Source organism: Camelina sativa, chromosome 9 (assembly GCF_000633955.1).
Source record: "Camelina sativa cultivar DH55 chromosome 9, Cs, whole genome shotgun sequence".
NCBI lineage: Eukaryota > Viridiplantae > Streptophyta > Magnoliopsida > Brassicales > Brassicaceae > Camelina > Camelina sativa.
This window is the reverse complement of record NC_025693.1, coordinates 31,851,512-31,871,185: the sequence shown is the minus strand read 5'-3', so window position 1 is coordinate 31,871,185 and position 19,674 is coordinate 31,851,512. Positions and strand designations below refer to the sequence as shown.

The window sequence follows — 19,674 nt, the reverse complement described above, 5'->3', positions numbered from 1 at the left end:
AGATATCGAAATCAATGGCGAACAAACCGATTCTTCTGGATTACTGGCCGAGTATGTTCGGTATGAGGGCTAGAGTTGCGTTGAGGGAGAAAGGTGTTGATTTCGAGTACAGAGAGGAGGATTTCAGCAACAAGAGCCCTTTGCTCCTCCAGAGTAATCCTGTTCACAAGAAAATCCCGGTTCTCATCCACAACGGTAAACCGGTCTGTGAATCTCTCAACGTCGTCTATTACGTTGACGAGGCCTGGCCCGACAAGAACCCATTCTTCCCTTCCGATCCTTACGGTAGATCTCAGGCTCGTTTCTGGGCCGATTTCGTGGACAAGAAGGTATAACTTATCCCTTCTCTGTTCCTTGTTTTCGTAAGGGTTTATACAAGGCTAATTTTAGGGTTTTGTTTGTAGATCTGTAAGCTTGTTCGATATGTCTACTACTTTGGATTTGATTTGAACTTTTTTTTTGTGTTCATCTGACACAAAGTTTGATGTTATTATGTTACAATGTGTAATGGATTCAGTTCACGGAAGCACAAGTGAAGATCTGGATGAAGAAAGGTGAGGAGCAAGAGGCAGGGAAGAAGGAGTTTATTGAAGCATGCAAGATTCTTGAAACTGAGCTTGGAGACAAACCATACTTTGGTGGAGATAGCTTTGGCTATGTTGACATTTCCTTGATTACATTCTACTGTTGGTTCCAAGCATACGAGAAGTTTGGTAACATCAACATCGAATCAGAGAGTCCCAAACTCGTCGCTTGGGGAAAGAGGTGCATGGAGAAAGAGAGTGTGTCTAAGTCTCTCCCTGACTCTGAGAAGATTGTTGGATACGTCGCTGAGTTCAGGAAGAACAATCTCGGATCTGAGTGAGTAGAAATTGTTCTTCTTTTGTCGTCAAATCTATGTTCTGTTCTGTTCTGTTCTGTTTTTATCTTTGGTTTTCTGTGTTCCTTCATAATAATAATGCGAGAGACGGAGAGAGCATTAGTGATTGTGTGGTGGTATGTATGCATCCTAATTGCTAAGTATGGATTTTAAATAAACTTTGTTTTGATTTAAGCGTCTAAATGTGAAGTCGTAATCACGAAGGAGATTACTAGATTAGTAAACTCGTTTTGGAACCAATGAAACAAAAGTCCTCAAAAAACAAGAATCACGAGAAGATATATGGTAGATTTCTTTGTCACTTTCACTACAGAAGACAGTGTTGTTTGTCCTACTCCTCCCTCACGAGACGCATAGTCCGCTGACGCTTGTACGAAAAAAGAGTATAATAGAGGGCTATTATAAGTAGAGTTGGTGACCACGTTGCAATCATGCAAGTATAGTGGCCCAACAACTACAAAAACAAAATTATAAAAAAGTGTGTTGGGTTTCTCAACCGATTTTGGGAGGACATGGCAGCCTTGAAGCACTCTCTAAACAAAAACTTCACTAAAAACACCTCCATCATCAGCTCAGTTCCCTCACTTTGAGGTTTGAGTGGAGAGTGGAGACTCCACTACGGTCGAGTACACATGCATTATCTTCTTTTTTTCTTTTGTCACTATTCAACCAATAATATCATCTAGACGTGTCCAGTTTAAAGTTTAAACAACAAAAAAAAAAAGAGTTACAATAATTCACACTTACGATGCTTTACAAATTCATGGAGAACTTTTCATCCGCCCTGCTTTAGTTGGTACACCACTAGCAGTATTAAAATACGAGATATTGTTTAAGTTACTATAAGACTAGTGATAGAAATTATATAATTACCACACTTTGATTTTCTTAAACCGTTTCATATGGTTGGCCACAAAAGTTTTAATAATGGCAGACGAAGTGATCCTTATGAGTTTCTGGCCGAGCATGTTCGGAATGAGGACGATGATCGCGTTAGAGGAGAAAGGAGTGAAGTACGAGTATAGAGAAGAAGAGGATGCGATCAGGAACAAGAGTCCCTTGCTTCTAGAGATGAATCCGATTTACAAAAAGATCCCGGTACTCATCCACAATGGTAAACCGGTTTGTGAATCCATCATCCAAATCCAATACATAGACGAAGTCTGGTCCGACAAGAACCCATTCCTTCCTACTGATCCTTACCAAAGATCTCAAGCCTTCTTTTGGGCTGATTTCATCGAAAAGAAGGTAAAACAACATGAATGTGTATTTAAAAGATTTCAGATCAAATTCTAGGGTTTTGCCTGTAACTCATGTGTGTATGTGTATGTTCCTTGTGGTACAATGAACAGTTGTTCCTTTGTGGGAGGAAGACTTGGGCAACGAAAGGTGAGGAGCTAGAAGCAGCGAAGAAGGAGCTTATTGAAATACTCAAGACTCTTCAATCTGAGCTAGGAGATAAACCTTACTTTGGCGGCGATACATTCGGGTTTGTAGACATTGTGTTGATTGGGTTCTATAGTTGGTTTCCAGCATACCAGAAGTTTGGTAACTTCAGCATTGAACCAGAGTGTTCGAAACTGATGACTTGGGGAAAGAGGTGTATGCAAAGAGACAGTGTGGCTAAGACTTTGCCTGATTCTGAGAGAGTTTTTGGTTACGTTTTACATCTTAAGAAGGTATATGGGATCGAGTAAGAGAAGATCTCTTTGTTTAGCTATATAAGTTGTGTTGTGTTTATCTGGAGGTTTTCATGTTCCTAATAATGACATTATGTTGTCAAATTGATGCTGGAGAGCACTTAAGATGCCATTTGAGCTCTTGAAATGATCATTAGTCGGGTGAATGCTTTGTTCTTGCTTCTTGTAGCTGGATACTAAAATGCGGAATCAGATTTTTACAGTTTTGAGTATCAGCAGACTCCATAAGTTGTCACTATATTTGTTGCCAATTCATTCATATAGGTAGAGAGCAGGTTGACTTTTAATAAATAAGTTGATCATCCTTGGCTTCTTATTAGTTTTGTTATCAATACAAGAATTTATATAATCTAACAATAATATAACTTGACAATGTTGTTGACTTTTTAGGTTCAGCCCCTTAACTCTTTTGTTTTCTTAGAACTTTGTAGACAAGATTATGTGCCATATACTTAGCGCATTTAACCTACGGTTTTGTAAACTACTAATACCCAGTTAACAATTTTGGGCTTACTACAACAATAATGGCCCAAGGTCTTTTGACACTTGCACAAAAACAATACTTCTTCTTCTCCCTCTATCTTCTTCTTCACCTTTTTGGTCAATCTCTGATTATTCACTCAAGTTTAGGTATTGATCAAAGGTTTTGATTCCAACACTTGCATGATTTGGATGCTTGTTGTTTTGTTTGATTTTCTGGGAAGTTTTGGTCTGAATTTCTAAGCTAATGCTTTTAAGTTGACTTCTTTGATAAGATTTACTTTTATAGTCATATGAGTATAGTGACGTAAGCGGTGAGTGCCTTAAAAAAAATCATTATCTACTCCCTATGTCGACAGCGTCAGTGTATACAACTTTTGAAGTTTAGAGCGAGAAAAACTGAGGAATCAGACTCAGACATGAATCCGATTCACATGAAGATTGTCCAGTACATTCACATTGACGAGGTCTGGTCCGGGATAATTTCCATCGACACCAAGGTACCAAATCCAAATCTCGCTTTGTTTGTCTATGGCTCCATGCCCTTTGGTTATGTAATTGCAACACAAGTTCAGAACGTGAGCTAATTAATAATTCTCTCTTCGAGTCAGTGTGAGAATCTAATTTGGGACCAAATGTCTTTTGTGTGTCCGATTTATGTTTGAGAGCAGTGAAGCATCCAAAGGGGCATTGTGGTCAGTCCTGACTGTTGATCATCTTGATGCTTCTTAATCTATGCCCTCTTGCCCTATTTTATATAGTATATTTCTTTGAGATTTGTTAATTTTATAGGTTCTTATTCTTGCATCCCATTTTTTTCAAAGGAAACATCCGTGAAAGCTTCCTTCATCTCTCTGGCTCTCTTCTTGATTCTCTCTCAATCATTTTTTTTTTGCTAATGGATTCATCTTTTCTCCTTACTACTGTTGATACTACTGCTATAGGCTTCTTCTTCTTCTTCTTCTTCTTCTTCTTCTTCTTCTTCTTCTTCTTCTTCTTCTTCTTCTTCTTCATGCTTTTGTGTACATTACTTTTTCTTGTTATAAAATCTTTTAGTTTCCGTCAAGACAACAAGGAACTTTTAGTTGATGATGTGGAGATTTGTGATATAGTAAGTTCCGTCTCTAATCTTGAATTCCCCTTAAAACTTGTTACAATTAATCTCCAAGAATTGTATCTCAATGGATGTTTAAGTCTAGTAGAACTTCCCTCATCTATTGGAAATCTCATTAACCTCAATATATTGGAGCTTATTGTATGCCCATATCTAGTGGAGCTTCCTTCATCTATTGGAAATCTCACTAATCTCCGGAAGTTGAAGCTTATTGAATGTTCAAGTCTAGTGAACCTTCCTTCATCTATTGGAAATCTCACTAATCTCCATGAGCTTATTGTATGTTTAATAAATCTGGTAACGCTTCCCTCATCTGTTGGAAGTTTTATGAATCTTGAAATATTTGATCTTAGTGGATGCTCAAATCTGGTAAAGCTTCCCTCATCTACTGGAAATCTCATTTGTCTTCAAGAATTGGATCTCAGTGAGTGCTCAAATCTGGTGGAGCTTCCTTCATCTATTGGAAAGCTTGTTAAACTTGACAAGTTGGAGCTTAGTGAATGCTCAAACTTGGTGGAGCTTCCGTCATCTATTGGAAAACTTGTTAATCTTCAAGATTTGGAGCTTTATGTATGCTCAGGCCTGGTGGCGCTTCCCTCGTCCATTGGAGATCTTGTTAATCTCAAGAAATTGGAGCTTATTAAATGCTCAAAACTGGTGGAGCTTCCTTCTTCTATTGGAAATCTCATTAGTCTTCAAGAATTGGTTATACGTGAATGCTCAACTCTGGTGGAGCTTCCTTCTTCTATTGGAAATCTCATTTGTCTTCAAGAATTGGAGGTTAGTGAATGCTCAAGTCTGGTGGAGCTTCCCTCATCTATAATTGGAAGTCTCATTAATCTCCGTCTATTAAGTCTTAGTGAATGTACAAATCTAGTGAAGCTCCCCTCATCTCTTGGAAATGCTACTAGTCTCAAATATTTGAATCTTAGTCATTGTTCAAGTCTGGTGGAACTTCCTTTATCTATTGGAAACATGTGTTCGTTGACAAAGTTGATGTTGCAAGGATGCTCAAAGTTAGAGGTTCTTCCGATGGGGATCAACTTGGAATCTCTGTTATTACTTGATGTCACCGGTTGCTCTAAGCTGAGAACTTTTCCTGAGATTTCTACTAATATCAGTTTTCTTATGCTCTGTGGAACTATGATAAAAGAAGTTCCTTTGTCAGTCAAGTCATGGTCTCGACTTCATCTCATGCATATAACATACTGCAGAGACCTTGAAGAGTTCCCACATGCTCTTGACATTATCACAGATTTGGAGTTGAACAACTCAGATATAGAAGAAGCTCCTCCATGGGTCAGTGGGATTTCTCGTTTACGTCAACTTACACTCAACAAATGCACGAGGCTGGTATCACTCCCACAGCTACCGGGTTCCCTAGTACATTTAGTTGCAGAAAACTGTGAGTCCCTGGAGAGACTTGACTGCTCCTTTCCGAATCCTTACGTTAGTCTCAACTTTATCGACTGTTGGAAACTGAATCAAAAAGCAAGAGAGATCATCATCCAAACATGTGCATATGCGATCTTACCAGGTAGACAAGTCCCTGCATTCTTCACTTACCAAGCTACTAGTGATGGTTCTGTAACAATGGAGTTGAATCAGAGTCGTTTTCCTACGTCATTGAGGTTTAAAGTCTGTCTCTTGCTGGTTTATAAGGGTGACACAAAAGCTGGTGATGAGAAACAGATATATGCATCTTCTACCATTGTCGACAAACATAGGGGTATCAGTATTGTTCCGTATGGACCACCAGGCCGTGTTCTACGTCCACTTTTAACGGAACATCTGTACATATACGAAGCTGAGGCAAAAAACGTGGAATACAACAAGCTTTTCCTTGAATTCAAAGTCCAAAGTGACACATGGGAGATAGGTAAATGTGGGATACGCCAACTCTGACCTTGATGCCGATGGTTTTATAATGGTCTGATTCTATTATCTCTTCATATATAATATATATCTGTTTGTCATACAAGTTTTGTTGTTCTTCCTTTTCTCAATAATTCAGATTTTGTAATAGTTCAAAGTTCAAACTGAAATCATTAAACATCACTACATCATATATAACACTTTCTAAAAAAAAACATCGACTCTTTTACCGTTTGGTTTGTGAATTCTGCTTTGTTTTTTTTTTGTTTTTTTGGTAATATGCTCTGTTGCTTTGCTTTATTGTGTTCTGTTTCCTTTAAGGTCTATGTTTTCTGGACTATTGTCATTAAAGGATGTTGTATCTTGTCACTCAAGAATATGGTATGATTCATGGATTCATAGATTTAACTGTAATCCATTTATTTTGCTTTACTTTTTCATGGAAAGAAGAAGAAAAAAAAAGTTTATGGGGTGATCAACTTTACTATCTGAAATCAAATCACTGTTTGTGTGGCTGATCTTAACTCAGAACCATGAAGTGACCTTATATGTTGGACCCCTGAACGGCTACTTAGCATCTCCTTGAGCCTTTTCTTACACATATCAAATCATCATCATCAATACTTCGACGTGGGAGTTTAAAAACAGAGGCGAGAACTACTAAAATCAGGAGGAGACTTCAAAATTCAACACGGTTTCCATTGATCACAAAAAAAAAAAAAATCCCTAACGCAGAAATTGTGTTTGTGATGTTTCATTTTTTTCTAAAACGATTATATAAACTGATCAAGTTTCCATTTTTTTTTCACTATCAGAGTTTAAACCAAACCTTAGGTTCAATGATAAACCTAGCCGTTATTTAGGTTCTGTTAAACTTTTCTATTTTTCTACTTAGTTACTGATTTATTTTCCTTTTTTTTTTAACCCTTTGCATTTAAGTTCGGGTAAAAACCATTGCTAGTTCTAATTTATCTAACATACAGTGTGCTGTCTCCTTTGTAATTTTTTGGGTCTTGTTACTTATCTTTAAGTGATTCCTATATATATTTTGCGTGGAAAGATAAATGGAAAAAAAAATTAAGTGATCAAAATTGTACGATAGTATCACCAACCATTGTATCATATAATCATAATCTGAATCTGAACTTAAATTCAATAGTGTAAACGAAAAAAAAAATATAGGATAAGTTTATATATGGTGTCTGACAATATATGTTTTTAAGTTGGAAAGTTGTAGGGATTGTGGAATTGATTAAGCATAAGCAAAAGATTACTGTCGTGTATTTTTTTTTATTATAACATAAAAACAATACAACAGATAAGAATGATGATGTAAGCAGTGGCCTAAGAGCAAGATTATCGGTGAGTTTTAATTTTTAGTCTCTTATGTACTGTTGTAATTTTTAATGAATATATTCTGTACTGTTTATAAAATAAGAACCCTTGAGATTATAATTAAAATCATCCTCTCCATTGGTAGGATATAATTTTGAGTCTCTTATTTTTAAAATCTAGTTTTTTGAATCTAATCTCATTCAACTTCATCAGTTATGAATGAACAAACAACCAAAACAACATTGAGCTTTGATCCAACAAAGACAATTCATACATTTCATATTAAGGTGAATTACCTCAGTCTCAGCGAAATGCATATAAACAAAGTACCTCACATTTGGATCACTGTTTTCCAAAGTCATTTTGATGGGTCTTGTTGTGTTTGTTGGAGTCATCGCTGTACTCATCACCAAACTCGAAAGATTGTAACTATTTTTGACTGATATCACTGGAAGTGAGGTATTGATCTCTCTCTACAATAGCCAAAGTTGCGAGGTATCCAGATTCTGTCGTACACATCATCATCATATCTGATTCACACCAAAAAAAGTCTTATTATGTCAAAGTTTTAACCCATTCAGAAACAGAGCAATTAAGAAAGCATGAGACAGAGCACAAAACAGAGTACGAAACAGAGGATTACCTTACAGGTGAATCCATGAGGGTGGCAAAGTCCCAGCGCCTGGAGAAGAACAAAGCACCGTTTGGAGATTCATACGTCGTGTTGTCGTTTCCGAGAAACCTAAGCTCTAAAGTCGAGATAAATGGAGTACCTTTGCCTTTGTTTCCCAAACAAACAAATATTTTTTCAGCTTGACTCAAGTAAACGACTTCTTTGGATACAACGACTGATCCATTGCTGAGCAAGACAGTTTCCCAAATATTACCACCAAGAAACAGATCAAACTCTTCTCATGCTCACCAAAAAGAACTTAACAAGGCTCATGACAGATCTAATTCAGTGGATTTCTCCAAGTTACCTAATTGACTTGTCGATATGCATTTGGCTGGAGAGCCTTGTTTTTAGAGATTACGCTTAAAAACATAAGTGTTGCACAATGAAAAAGACAACTCCATAAATTAGAAACCATGACTAACCTACAGAGCATGATTCCGCTGTTGAGAAGGATCACCTCCCTAGAAACAACAGCTGAGATATATTAGATTGAGGAAGAACCAAATAGAATAAAAGAGAGAATGACTTCTATTTCATTAGACCTTCTCCAACGGTGCTCCTTCCCCAACAACGAAGTTGAGGCAACATGTCAGATATTTATATAGAGGAATCAAAGAAAAGGAACAGAGGATTTGGGTGAAATGCAAAACACACAACAAGCTAAACGCAAGAAGTAAGCAATACTACAATCAAAATCAAAATCAATACCACAATCAAAATCAAAATCCTTTCTTTCATATTCAGAACCACATTTCAAACCAAGAAAGAGAGTGACCTATCATCATCAATTGATTCATCACCATTCAATAATCAGGTTATTCGATGAAATCTAGCTTAATTAAGGGAAAGAAAGACATGCATGATCATAAATCACTTGAATTGATTCCAACCAAAATCATCAGATCGTGTATTATTCTGCCACAACAACGTAACTATTGGATGGCAGGCATGAAAAGATTGTGACTTTAACTAAAAGAGGAATATAATGGAATCGAACCTGTGAAAGGAGGCACGGTGAGAGTACACCGGGCAAGTCGACACGGACATAGACCTTGTCGTTCTCCAAACCTTCACTTCAACGAAACCCTTTGGACCCGCTTTCTGGAACTCATCTCCATATCCTTCGATTCCAAACCCTACCTCATGACAGATCCAAATTCCTTTGTCGTTTCAGCATATCGCCAGAGAAAGAGAGAGAGGAAAAGAAATCTGAATTTAGAGGATTTTTTTCTTTTCTTTTGTATTATTATGTTCGGCCAACCGCAAAACGACACGTAACGGTCTCTTAGAACAAAATCGGTATACTATATAAGAGGCTCCCTTAACTTTTTTCTTTTCTTCTGAATTATTTTTTTGCTTCAAAACACTAAAAACTCCTTTAAGAGTCTACCGATAAACATGCCCTAAGCATTTTTTAAACTCCATTTAAAAAACATATCTAATTCAGCAACATTAAGTTGACTAGTTTAACAACGTTCACACCTTGCTTGCTACGTGTCTTAACCTTTAAGATTCAATTAAATTTTCTCATTTTTTATTCACAGTCAAATAATATATACATCAGCAGCGCATACAAAAACTCCTTATATAATTCCCACTATTTTCATAAGAATTAGCCATTAGAGTAACAATAATGGCGGATGAAGTGATCCTTCTTGATTACTGGCCGAGTCCATTCGGAGCAAGAGCAAGAATCGCGCTAAGAGAGAAAGGAGTTGAGTTTGAGACCAGAGAAGAGAATCTGAGAGACAAGAGCCCTTTGCTTCTTCAGATGAATCCGATTCACAAGAAGATTCCGGTTCTCATCCACAATGGTAAACCGGTTTGTGAATCCATGAACGTAGTCCAGTACATCGACGAGGTCTGGTCCGACAGAAACCCTATCCTGCCTTCCGATCCTTACCAGAGAGCTCAAGCCAGGTTTTGGGTCGATTTCGTTGACACCAAGGTACCATATCCAAAATCTCTGTTTTTAGGGTTTTGTTTACGTAGACTTGTAAATTGAGAATGTTTTGGATTTTGATCTTTTAAATGGAAGCAGTTGTTCGAGCCAGCGGATAAGCTCTGGCAAACGAAAGGCGAGGAGCAAGAGACAGCAAAGAAAGACTATATCGAAGCACTCAAGATTCTTGAATCTGAGCTTGGAGACAAACCTTACTTTGGTGGAGATACCTTCGGGTTTGTAGACATTGCCATGACTGGATATTACAGCTGGTTCGAAGCATCAGAGAAATTAGGTAACTTCAGCATCGAACCAGAGTGTCCCATACTGATGGCTTCTGCCAAGAGGTGTTTGCAGAGAGAAAGCGTGGTTAAGTCTCTCCATGATTCTGAGAAGATCCTTGAGCTCGCCTATCAGCTTAGGAAGATATATTGTGTCTAATAATAGTCTTATTGATTCCACCATCTCACGTTTCTATGTTCTCTGCCTTTTTTTTTTTTAAGTTTATTGTTTGAGTTCTGTGAATATTGTCCCCCTTCGTTTTTATTTCACCAAATAAGATCTGTTTCTTGTCACAAGAAGATGGTTCCTCGATTTAAATAGGACTGAAGTGTTTTGCCTTGGCTTATAAAAAAATCTTAAGGCAATTTTATAATTGTAGCACTTGTTATAAAAGTGAAAAAAAAAGGTTTCAGAACATATGAAAGAGTGAAAATGAAAATTAACCAAGTCACTCACTATAAATAATTAAATATGATATTCAAATCATTCAACCTCTTTTGTGACATACAGATACGAATATCTCTTAAAAAAAAAAAAAAATCCTAAATACATAATACAAACTAATTACATTAACCCTAGTTTTGCTTTTGATCACAATTTGGTTAAACAGTTGTTCATTTTATTATGGCTATAATAAGAGCATATTACCTTTATGCCAAAGCAGGTCCACTTACTCTCTTTATCTTTCGTAAAAAAGTTTGATTGAAGTGGACATTTAGATTCGAAACCTTTCTTTATCTTCTTGGCTCTATAATTACCACTCTCTCTGTTCTTCACTCAGCCTCACCGACAACTTAAAAATGGCAGAAGAGATTATCCTATTGGATTACTGGGCAAGCATGTTCGGTATGAGGACGAGGATTGCTTTGTGTGAGAAAGGAGTGAAATATGAGTATAGAGAAGAAGACCTGAGTAACAAAAGCCCTTTACTTCTTGAGATGAACCCTATTCACAAGAAGATTCCGGTTCTGATCCATAAAGGTAAACCGATCTGCGAATCCGTAATCCAGGTTCAGTACATCGACGAGCTTTGGCCCGACACAAACCCTATTCTTCCTTCGGATCCTTACCAGAGAGCTCAAGCTAGGTTTTGGGTAGATTTCATTGACAAGAAGGTTACAATTTATTCTCTTTTATGTATGTTTTTGAGTTCTTTGCCTTACGATCCGTTAAATATTTAAGTAAGTAACGGATGATGTGTTGCTAAATGTTGTTTTGCACAAAATTGGGATCAGACGTACGGACCATGCAAGGCTTTATGGTCAGAAACAGGGGAGAAACAAGAGGCAGCGAAGATGGAGTTCATCGAAGTACTCACGACCCTTGATCTAGAGCTTGGAGACAAATCTTTCTTTGGAGGAAACGGATTTGGACTTGTGGACATTGCCTTTATCGGATTCTACAGTTGGTTCCGTACGTACGAGGAGGTAGCGAATCTCAGCATCGTAGCAAAGTTTCCTAAGCTAATCTCGTGGGCACAGAGGTGTTTGAAGAGAGAGAGTGTGGCTAAGGCCTTGCCTGATTCAGATAAGGTTCTCAAGTCTGTCTCTGATCATCGGAAGATTGTTTTACGACTCGACTAGATTCCCCTGTTCTGCTGCTGTGCTCTGTTTTTGTCATGATGTGGTGTGTGGGATTGATTTGCTCTGTTTTCCCCCTGTTCTGCTTTGCTCTAATTTACATGTTTTTCAATAAGTCGAGCATAGCTCGATGTACGTTTGTGTTGGGTGGGATTTTAGTGAAGCTATGATCTATTTTATTATGGTTAGAACTTACAACTTCTCTACTTTTTCAATAACAAGCAGCAACGGTTGCTTAATTTGATCGACAAAGCCTTTTTTGGATAGTATTTTATTTATTTATAATCTTTTTTCGAGTACACACAGAAAACAAATCAAATGGTAAACATAAAACATTGTATTAAAAAAAAATCTTAAAAGAATTTTAAGTTGTAAAAAGTCTTTTGATGTAATAGTTCACAAAATACGTAGTGCTTTTACACTATCTATATGGAGTTCGATTTTTCGAAATTTAATTTATTATAAAGATCAATAAAGATAGTGAAGATATCTGTCGTAATATAATCTCGTTCGTTGTTGTCTCGTATTTTAAAGTAAAATTGTTCACTCCTGAGTCCTGACTGTAAACATGGTATATTATATAGTATCACAGTTGCGAAATTGTCAAATATGTTGGCCGTTGCTTTATGTAATACATAAGTTATATTTTGTTGTGTGAGATATATATTATTATTTGTAATAGCATAAAATCAAATGAGTTCTCTTATAAAGATGTAACATATCTTTATAAAAAAAATGATGATGAAATAATATATGATACTATATAAATTCATGGATTAAAAAAAGAACCCAAAATCAGTCTTCTTTAAAATCATTTGATATTGCATGCAAATATGCAATGTAGACTATGTACTTATGTAGTACAGTTGGGTGTGGTGTATAACGTGGAGTTTTTAGGTAGTCTTTTTTTGGTTCAATATTGAGGGCTCGGACGCAACTCATAGTCCAAACTAAAAGTAAGATGTGAGAGCCGTTCGTTTGGGGAAAACTTTCTGGCCCAAACGGGTGAGTCTTGTCGACCATCACAATCCGCAAGAAAGAAAGAAAAAAAACCACTATTAAATTCATTAACTTTCGTCACTTCTCTATTAATGTTAAAGTTTAAATGAAACCAAACCCCAAAAAAAAAAAAAAAAAGACTCAAAACACTCTTCGTTGGAATAATAAACAAACAAAAAAATCGTTGTGGCTAACGTTATTGTCAAAATTTGAAAATTGTAAATGTCAAACTCAAACAGAGAGTACGTACAAAAGAAAAAAAAAAAAATAAGAGCCACGGCACCAACGACGAGAGTACGTTTAACATGGGGACTTGTACTATGGATTCTTTTATTATACTACTAAATGAACCCCCACATTATGTGTTTACCTTTATCCAATAACCTTTTTTTGTTTGTTGTACAATGTATAGAGCGTTAATGCACAAAAGCTTAATATTCAACGTATAGAACAAACAAAATGTTAAATTTCTTACTTTATACGAGTCCACTTTATAGCATCCAAGAATAGTTTCGAATAAGATTGGACATTATTAGGAAGAAGAAAAATCAAATTCACATGGATTGTAGAAAATTACAATGTATGGATGATCATAGATTCCAAATCTTATAGTACTATTTATTATATAAGTTACGAATTTCTTCTTAACCGTTTTACTTTTCTGATAAGTATCATAAGCACATTCGACTTTTTTTTTTGCCGTCAATTGTTGGGTAAAATGAAACAATCAGAACTTTATCTTTTGTTAATAACCCCATAAAATCTACTGACAAAGTTTATTCTAAAGTTAAAGATGTTGTAACCATATATATATATATATATATTCTTATAACTGCAAAAATAATCAACGAGGTTGATCGAGTCAAAATAATTTTATACACAATTTATCAGCTATGTATCTACAGTATATATAAAACAAAAATTGTAGAAGATGAATATGGAGTTGTACCGAACCCTCGGAAATATAACAACCCCCCCGCATAGTATTTATTTACTTGAAATAGGTACTGTATTTATTATTTTAGTCACAGAAAACTTAGAAAAACATACTGTTACGAGATAACGTTTCTGATTATAATACTAATTTAAAACCAATTTATTGGAATGATACGTTTCAGTGTAAATGCTGCTTTACCAATGCAAGAATATTTCAAAACATTATTTTTATTTTTTAACGAGAAAAAAATATAAAAGAAGAAGAGAATAATTCAAACATTCCTGCACCCAGATAAAGACATTGTGGCCAAAACCCATTCATATCAATTACATGTTGATCACTACTACTAATTAGACATCAACAGTAAAATACTAGTACTAATGAGACATTAACAGTGTAATAAGTAAATAACTAATACTAAGTGATAATTTTTGAGGAAAATTAAAAAAAAATGGTTAAAGGCTTAAGAGTCACGTGATAGCTGTCTGTCTCGTGTAATTCACACAACCGTTGGATAAGTCGTTTGCTGACTCGGATCGAAGGTTTCGGTGGAGTGCGAAGTATGTGATAATTACCAATTGGATTAAAAGGCTGTACGAATGTCGTTTTCGGTAAATACTTTTAGGGCTTTTGACCAAAATGGGCGTTGAATAACCCGACCCGTTAACCCAAACGTATATATATTTTTATAATACTACTATAAAGGATTAGTTAATTATTGAGGTTATTATTATTTGTATAGCATATTTGACGTTAGACCGATTTTGTTTTTGGGTATAAAAAGAATTACAGAGGTTTGTTTGTGTGTTTTCAGGAATAAAATAAATTTACAGTTTTTTTTTTTGTATATTATTTGCTTTATTTAAGACTTTGAATTTTATTTTATACACTATATATACTTTAAATAATTCGAAAGAACATAGTTTACATAAAAATTGTTGTACATACATTTTTCTTGCCAATTTAACTGTTTTTATGTATGCACATTTGTTAAATTAAAATATATCTATCTCAATCTCCTTGACTAACTAAAAATGATATATTTATTTTAAAATGACTATGTTTATCATCATTTTCATAGATTGAAGAAAACAATTTTTACAAATTGGGTTTTTTTTTTTTTACTGAAACAATGAACAATGAAAACACTAAGCAGAAGAATCTGTATATATTCTCCTGTTCTATATTAAGAGTATTTGCAAGCCATTAGATTAGATTAACACAACAACCCTTTTGTTTTTAGATGTGGATAATATTTCCCATGTACAACTAACTACAAGTATAACATAAATTACAACAACTCACAACATCTAATTTTCTTCAATAAAAACAGTTACAATTTCCCTTCACATTAGCTCGTTTGAGCTAATCTTTTGTTGACAAAAAAAAAAAAAAAACAGTTACAACCGAACTAAATGCAGTAAACGATAAAAGGATTATACAATTACAATTTGGGGTCACGAATAGAATATTATTAAAGGTACATGTTCATATACATATAACACGCATTAAATTTTTTTAATAATCAGCATCGATTATATAGGCTATGTAGAAGAGAGAATACATAGATAAAAACAATAGAGACAAATTATTTCATTTTTATCTTATTCTAGAAAATTCCAATTAAAGCTTAACTTATTATTATTTGAGCCTTTGGAGTCGTATAGTTATTACAAAACAGCTCTAGTTCTCCCTAATAAAACTTTTTTCAAAACAAATATAAATATCTTTAATATACAGTATTAGTGAAAAAAAAAAAAAAAAAGCCATTTTCATCACCATCGTCTTCTCCATTATCTCTCTCTACCAAATCTGGCAGAGCAAAATAACCAAAAAAAAAAAACAAAATCGAAGGAAGAAATCTTAAAAGGTTTTTTGAATGGATAAGAGCTGTAACTCTTCCGGCGATTCCTCCGCCGTATCCGCCTCCACTACGAGTAGTACCGGTAACAACAGTACGAACAGAGATCATTACCTGAGACAACTCAATAAGCTTTCTCATAAGATATCAAAACCGACAACAAACTCATCCTCCTCCGCACCCGCCGTGAATCGTGAAATTGATCATCAACCTCCTCCACCGCTTCCTCCTCCGCCGCCGATTAATCAAGGGAATCTCCACCAGCACCAGCCTCCTGTTTACAATATCAACAAGAACGATTTCAGAGATGTTGTTCAGAAACTCACAGGCTCACCTGCACATGAACGGATCTCTGCTCCGCCGCAACAACCCATTCATCACCCTAAGCCTCACCAGAGTTCCCGTCTTCACAGGATCCGTCCTCCTCCTCTTGCTCAAGTTATCAATCGTCCTCCTGGTTCGCTTAACGACGCTCTTATCCCTCTTCACATGAATCAAAACTGGACCGGCGGTGGGTTTAACCTTCGACCGACGGCGCCGCTTTCTCCTCTCCCGCCTCTTCCTCCCGTTCACGCGGCGGCGGAATCTCCTGTCTCTTCGTACATGCGTTACCTTCAGAACTCCATGTTCGCCATCGATTCCAATCGGAAAGACTTCTCTGGGTTATCTCCGTTAGCTCCTTTGGTCTCACCTCGTTGGTACCAACAACAACAGCAGGAAAACGCTCCGCCGTCTCAAAACAGTCTCCCGCCACCACGTGCTCCTCCTCCTTCCGCCGCTTCTGGAACAGTCTCACAGACGGCGCCGACATCGATTCCTGCGCCTCCACCGTTCGGGTGTTTGAATTCGCCTAAATCTCCATACGGATTACTCTCACCGAGCGTACTTCTATCGCCGACGTCAGGTCAATTAGGGTTCCCGGTGTCTCCGACGACGGTGCCGCTTCCTAGTCCTAAATACAAAGGTCGCTGATCAGAAAAACGTCGGAAACTCTCTTGTCGGTCAACTTGACAAACGTCGTCGTTTTGACCGTCACGACAAAATTCCCTTTGTTCTTTTTGTACATCATTAGTGGAGTGGTGAATCATTTGTTATTTCTTTTTAAAAATTAACTCCAAATTACTTTAAATCTGTTTTTTTTTTTTTTTTTAACTTTCTTTTGTTCCATGTTTGTTCATGTTGGAAACAAAGAGTAGGAAAAAGAAAGGTAATACACATTTGCAACTCGATATTGAAAATTCTCTTATAAGTTTGCCATTATCATGATCAAAATTGCATACACTTGTTTCTTTCTTCATTGTCTACTCATATTTTAATAGCTTTTTGGTTGATTTGCTCATCGGTAACGCCATTGGATAGCTATACCGATCACTGAACTGTTCCTTTCGTTGAATTTTTTTTTTTTTTGGCTAATGCTTTCATCTTCAGTTGAAACTTCAAACTCTGACTAGATCATTAATTTTTTAACCTGTATTATATAAGTCTATACTTAAATAGTTCTTTTGAAAGGTATTCTTTAAGATAATCAAATTGATGATTGATCTTCAGACCAGGTAAAGTAATTGGCTTTTATACAGTCCAATGAACTAGTCTGCTTTTAAGAATGACAACAATCTACGCCACAAGATAAGAGACAAGAGACTGACTTCATGATCTTCAAATTGATGAGAAAACAAAGAAAAAGGTTTCAATTGCATACACATTGAAAACGATAACAACCAAAAATAAAAAGAGAAAGAAAATCAAAGCAAAAGAGATAAATAAGATGATTGATGGGTTCGGACTTGCCACAAATATGATGAACGAATTAGCTTTCGATGATAAGCGAAATGGCAAGAGCGACCTTTTAGATGATTAAGAAAAAAAACATATAGACGAGAAAAGAAGAAATTCCAAACCCTAGAAAACTAGCAGTTTCAGACTCCAAAAGATCACTGCTGTTCCTCGGTCGGTTTTGGTGCTGCAGCTTCCTTGATCTCATCCGCAGCATCATCCTAATATGATCATCCCCCCCCCCCNACAGAATTTACTTAGTCAATGAAATACGGAATCATCCATTTACTTAAACTGAATGAAATACGGAACCAAGACAAACCTGCATATCGGAAGTCCAGAGAGTAAGGTTGTCACGAAGAAGCTGCATGATTAAGGTACTGTCTTTGTATGATTCTTCACCAAGAGTGTCCAACTCCGCAATCGCTTCATCAAAGGCCTTGATATAATAAATAACATTACAACAACAAAACCCAGTCACATTCATCTCCTTGAGATAAACAAAAACAAATGATATGGATCCATGAGGTCAACTATTATGGCAATTCCCAAATTCCACATTAGAAAAAAAAAAAATTGAAAGATGAGTAGTGGATTCAATAATACCTGTTTGGCGAGGTTGCAAGCACGATCAGGAGAATTGAGGATCTCGTAATAGAACACAGAGAAGTTCAATGCAAGACCAAGACGAATTGGGTGAGTTGGTGCAAGCTCTGCATTGGCAATATCCTGCATATAGAGAGTATATATATCACATTATAATAAGATCAAAACCCAATTACAATCTCAAGATCTTATTCTCTAAACCTAATCCCTAAAATCAGAGTAATCTAATGAATCAACATCAACAGATCAGAGGCACAATTCAATTAAACCACTACTAGATCTGAGATTGTGCAGAGAGAAAGAAACAAAAACCTGAGCAGATTTGTAAGCGGAGAGAGTATGTTCAGCGGCGTCTTTCCTCTCTTCAGAAGTCTTGAACTCAGCCAAGTACCTGTGGTAATCGCCCTTCATCTTAAGGTAAAAGACCTTGGAATCGCCAGAAGCAGCGGCAGGGATGAGCCTAGAGTCAAGCAACTTGAGGATACCGTCGCAGATCCCGGTAAGCTCCGTCTCGATCTTAGACCTGTAATCACGGATCGCAGAGACGTGGTCTTCGTTACCGCGGCTCTCTTCCTTCTGCTCGATCGACGAGATGATACGCCACGAGGCACGGCGAGCACCGATCACGTTCTTGTAAGCGACGGAGAGAAGATTACGCTCTTCGACGGTTAGTTCATCTCCGTCGACGGCGGCGGAGACTTTCTCCATGAACTCTACCATCTCTTCGTACCTCTCCGCTTGTTCAGCGAGCTTGGCCATGTATACGAACTCTTCACGCGCAGAAACCGCCATTGTTTGTTTGTTGTTTCTTGAGAGATCTGAGATCTGAGGGGACGGTTGTGGATTTGAGGATCGGTGTGTTGTTGTAGGTCAAGAGCGAGAAAGAGAGAGAGAGAGAGAGAGAGAGAGAGGACGATGAGAATGAATTGGGTGTGGTGTGTTTAATGAGGAGGGGGGAAAAAAGTGATTTAATGCGTTTTAGAGGAAACGAGTGAAACTTGGAACCAAGATTTAATCTGGGCCGTTGGATTCGTTTCTTCTATTATTTGTGTGGCCGGTCCTCTGCTTTTTAAAGGCAACTTTATTTTGTTTGAAGCCCACCTCCCTTTTTTTTTTTAATCTCAAATTAAGAAAAACTTAAAAATACTTTTATGAAAAAAAAAAAAATGGTAAATGTAATGTGATTGTTATGGAAATGTTGGGGTAATTAATTAATAAAATTAATGGTAATGTAAAATTGCTACTATTAGTAGTATATGCATTTCTAAATGGGTCTACTAAGAGTTAAAATAAATAAAGGCTAGTTCTTTTTTTGGTGTGATTTAAAGGCTAGTTTTTGTTGAGTTGTAAACTAGTAGTATATTGTTAATTATCTCTACCAATTAGAAAAAAAAAAAAGAAAAAAATCCAAGTATAATTAAGATTTGGATACAAATAATGGAAGCAAGTTGGGGTTAACAAAAATGGAGATAGTTCACAGCTAAGAGGGGGACACATGTGTTGTGAGCATGTCAGGGGATCCAAAGGACTCTCTCTCTTTCTTCTTCACATTTTTTCGTGGCGCTCCTCTCTAAAACGTTACGTTTTCTTCTTTTTTTTTTTTTTTTTTTTTTTTTTTTTTTTTTTAAAAAACA

The 19,674-nt window shown here is 36.4% G+C and overlaps 8 protein-coding genes across 11 annotated transcripts; 6 read left to right on the top strand and 2 right to left on the bottom strand.

Annotated features, from left to right (window-relative positions):
* On the top strand, positions 7–1,054 carry LOC104713519 (glutathione S-transferase U20-like). The gene is made up of 2 exons (XM_010430660.1): positions 7–329; positions 518–1,054. Exons 1-2 carry the CDS (start codon positions 15–17, stop codon positions 863–865), a joined length of 663 nt encoding a protein of 220 aa, XP_010428962.1. The 5' UTR covers positions 7–14; the 3' UTR covers positions 866–1,054.
* Positions 1,403–2,792, top strand: LOC104713518 (glutathione S-transferase U21-like). The gene is made up of 2 exons (XM_010430659.2): positions 1,403–2,128; positions 2,233–2,792. The coding sequence occupies exons 1-2, from the start codon at positions 1,808–1,810 to the stop codon at positions 2,575–2,577; spliced, it is 666 nt and encodes a 221-aa protein (XP_010428961.1). The 5' UTR covers positions 1,403–1,807; the 3' UTR covers positions 2,578–2,792.
* Positions 3,123–6,232, top strand: LOC104713517 (probable disease resistance protein RPP1). Its single transcript, XM_010430658.2, has one exon. It carries the CDS (start codon positions 3,959–3,961, stop codon positions 6,077–6,079), a length of 2,121 nt encoding a protein of 706 aa, XP_010428960.1. The 5' UTR covers positions 3,123–3,958; the 3' UTR covers positions 6,080–6,232.
* Positions 7,527–9,289, bottom strand: LOC104713515 (probable LRR receptor-like serine/threonine-protein kinase At1g05700). 4 transcript variants are annotated; one of them, XM_010430655.2, is made up of 5 exons: positions 9,058–9,287; positions 8,483–8,521; positions 8,365–8,400; positions 8,028–8,243; positions 7,557–7,914 (listed from the first exon to the last, which is right to left on the bottom strand). In XM_010430655.2, the coding sequence occupies exons 1-5, from the start codon at positions 9,105–9,107 to the stop codon at positions 7,830–7,832; spliced, it is 426 nt and encodes a 141-aa protein (XP_010428957.1). In that variant the 5' UTR covers positions 9,108–9,287; the 3' UTR covers positions 7,557–7,829. The 4 variants fall into 4 exon arrangements, 3 of the variants coding, with proteins under 3 accessions (XP_010428957.1, XP_010428958.1, XP_010428959.1); XM_010430656.2 differs by having other exon boundaries at positions 8,365–8,391; XR_755642.2 differs by having other exon boundaries at positions 7,527–7,914; positions 8,028–8,066; positions 8,158–8,521; positions 9,058–9,289.
* On the top strand, positions 9,659–10,583 carry LOC104713514 (glutathione S-transferase U22-like). Its single transcript, XM_010430654.2, has 2 exons — positions 9,659–10,008; positions 10,102–10,583. Exons 1-2 carry the CDS (start codon positions 9,694–9,696, stop codon positions 10,441–10,443), a joined length of 657 nt encoding a protein of 218 aa, XP_010428956.1. The 5' UTR covers positions 9,659–9,693; the 3' UTR covers positions 10,444–10,583.
* On the top strand, positions 10,975–12,070 carry LOC104713513 (glutathione S-transferase U23-like). Its single transcript, XM_010430653.2, has 2 exons — positions 10,975–11,399; positions 11,520–12,070. The coding sequence occupies exons 1-2, from the start codon at positions 11,085–11,087 to the stop codon at positions 11,865–11,867; spliced, it is 663 nt and encodes a 220-aa protein (XP_010428955.1). The 5' UTR covers positions 10,975–11,084; the 3' UTR covers positions 11,868–12,070.
* On the top strand, positions 15,452–16,918 carry LOC104713512 (VQ motif-containing protein 9-like). Its single transcript, XM_010430652.2, has one exon. The coding sequence runs from the start codon at positions 15,680–15,682 to the stop codon at positions 16,631–16,633; it is 954 nt and encodes a 317-aa protein (XP_010428954.1). The 5' UTR covers positions 15,452–15,679; the 3' UTR covers positions 16,634–16,918.
* On the bottom strand, positions 17,289–18,834 carry LOC104713511 (14-3-3-like protein GF14 omega; the record flags this gene model as incomplete). Its single annotated transcript, XM_010430651.2, is given in 4 exon segments — positions 17,289–17,655; positions 17,757–17,873; positions 18,041–18,163; positions 18,353–18,834. Coding segments are annotated over 4 exon segments (783 nt in total). The 3' UTR covers positions 17,289–17,592.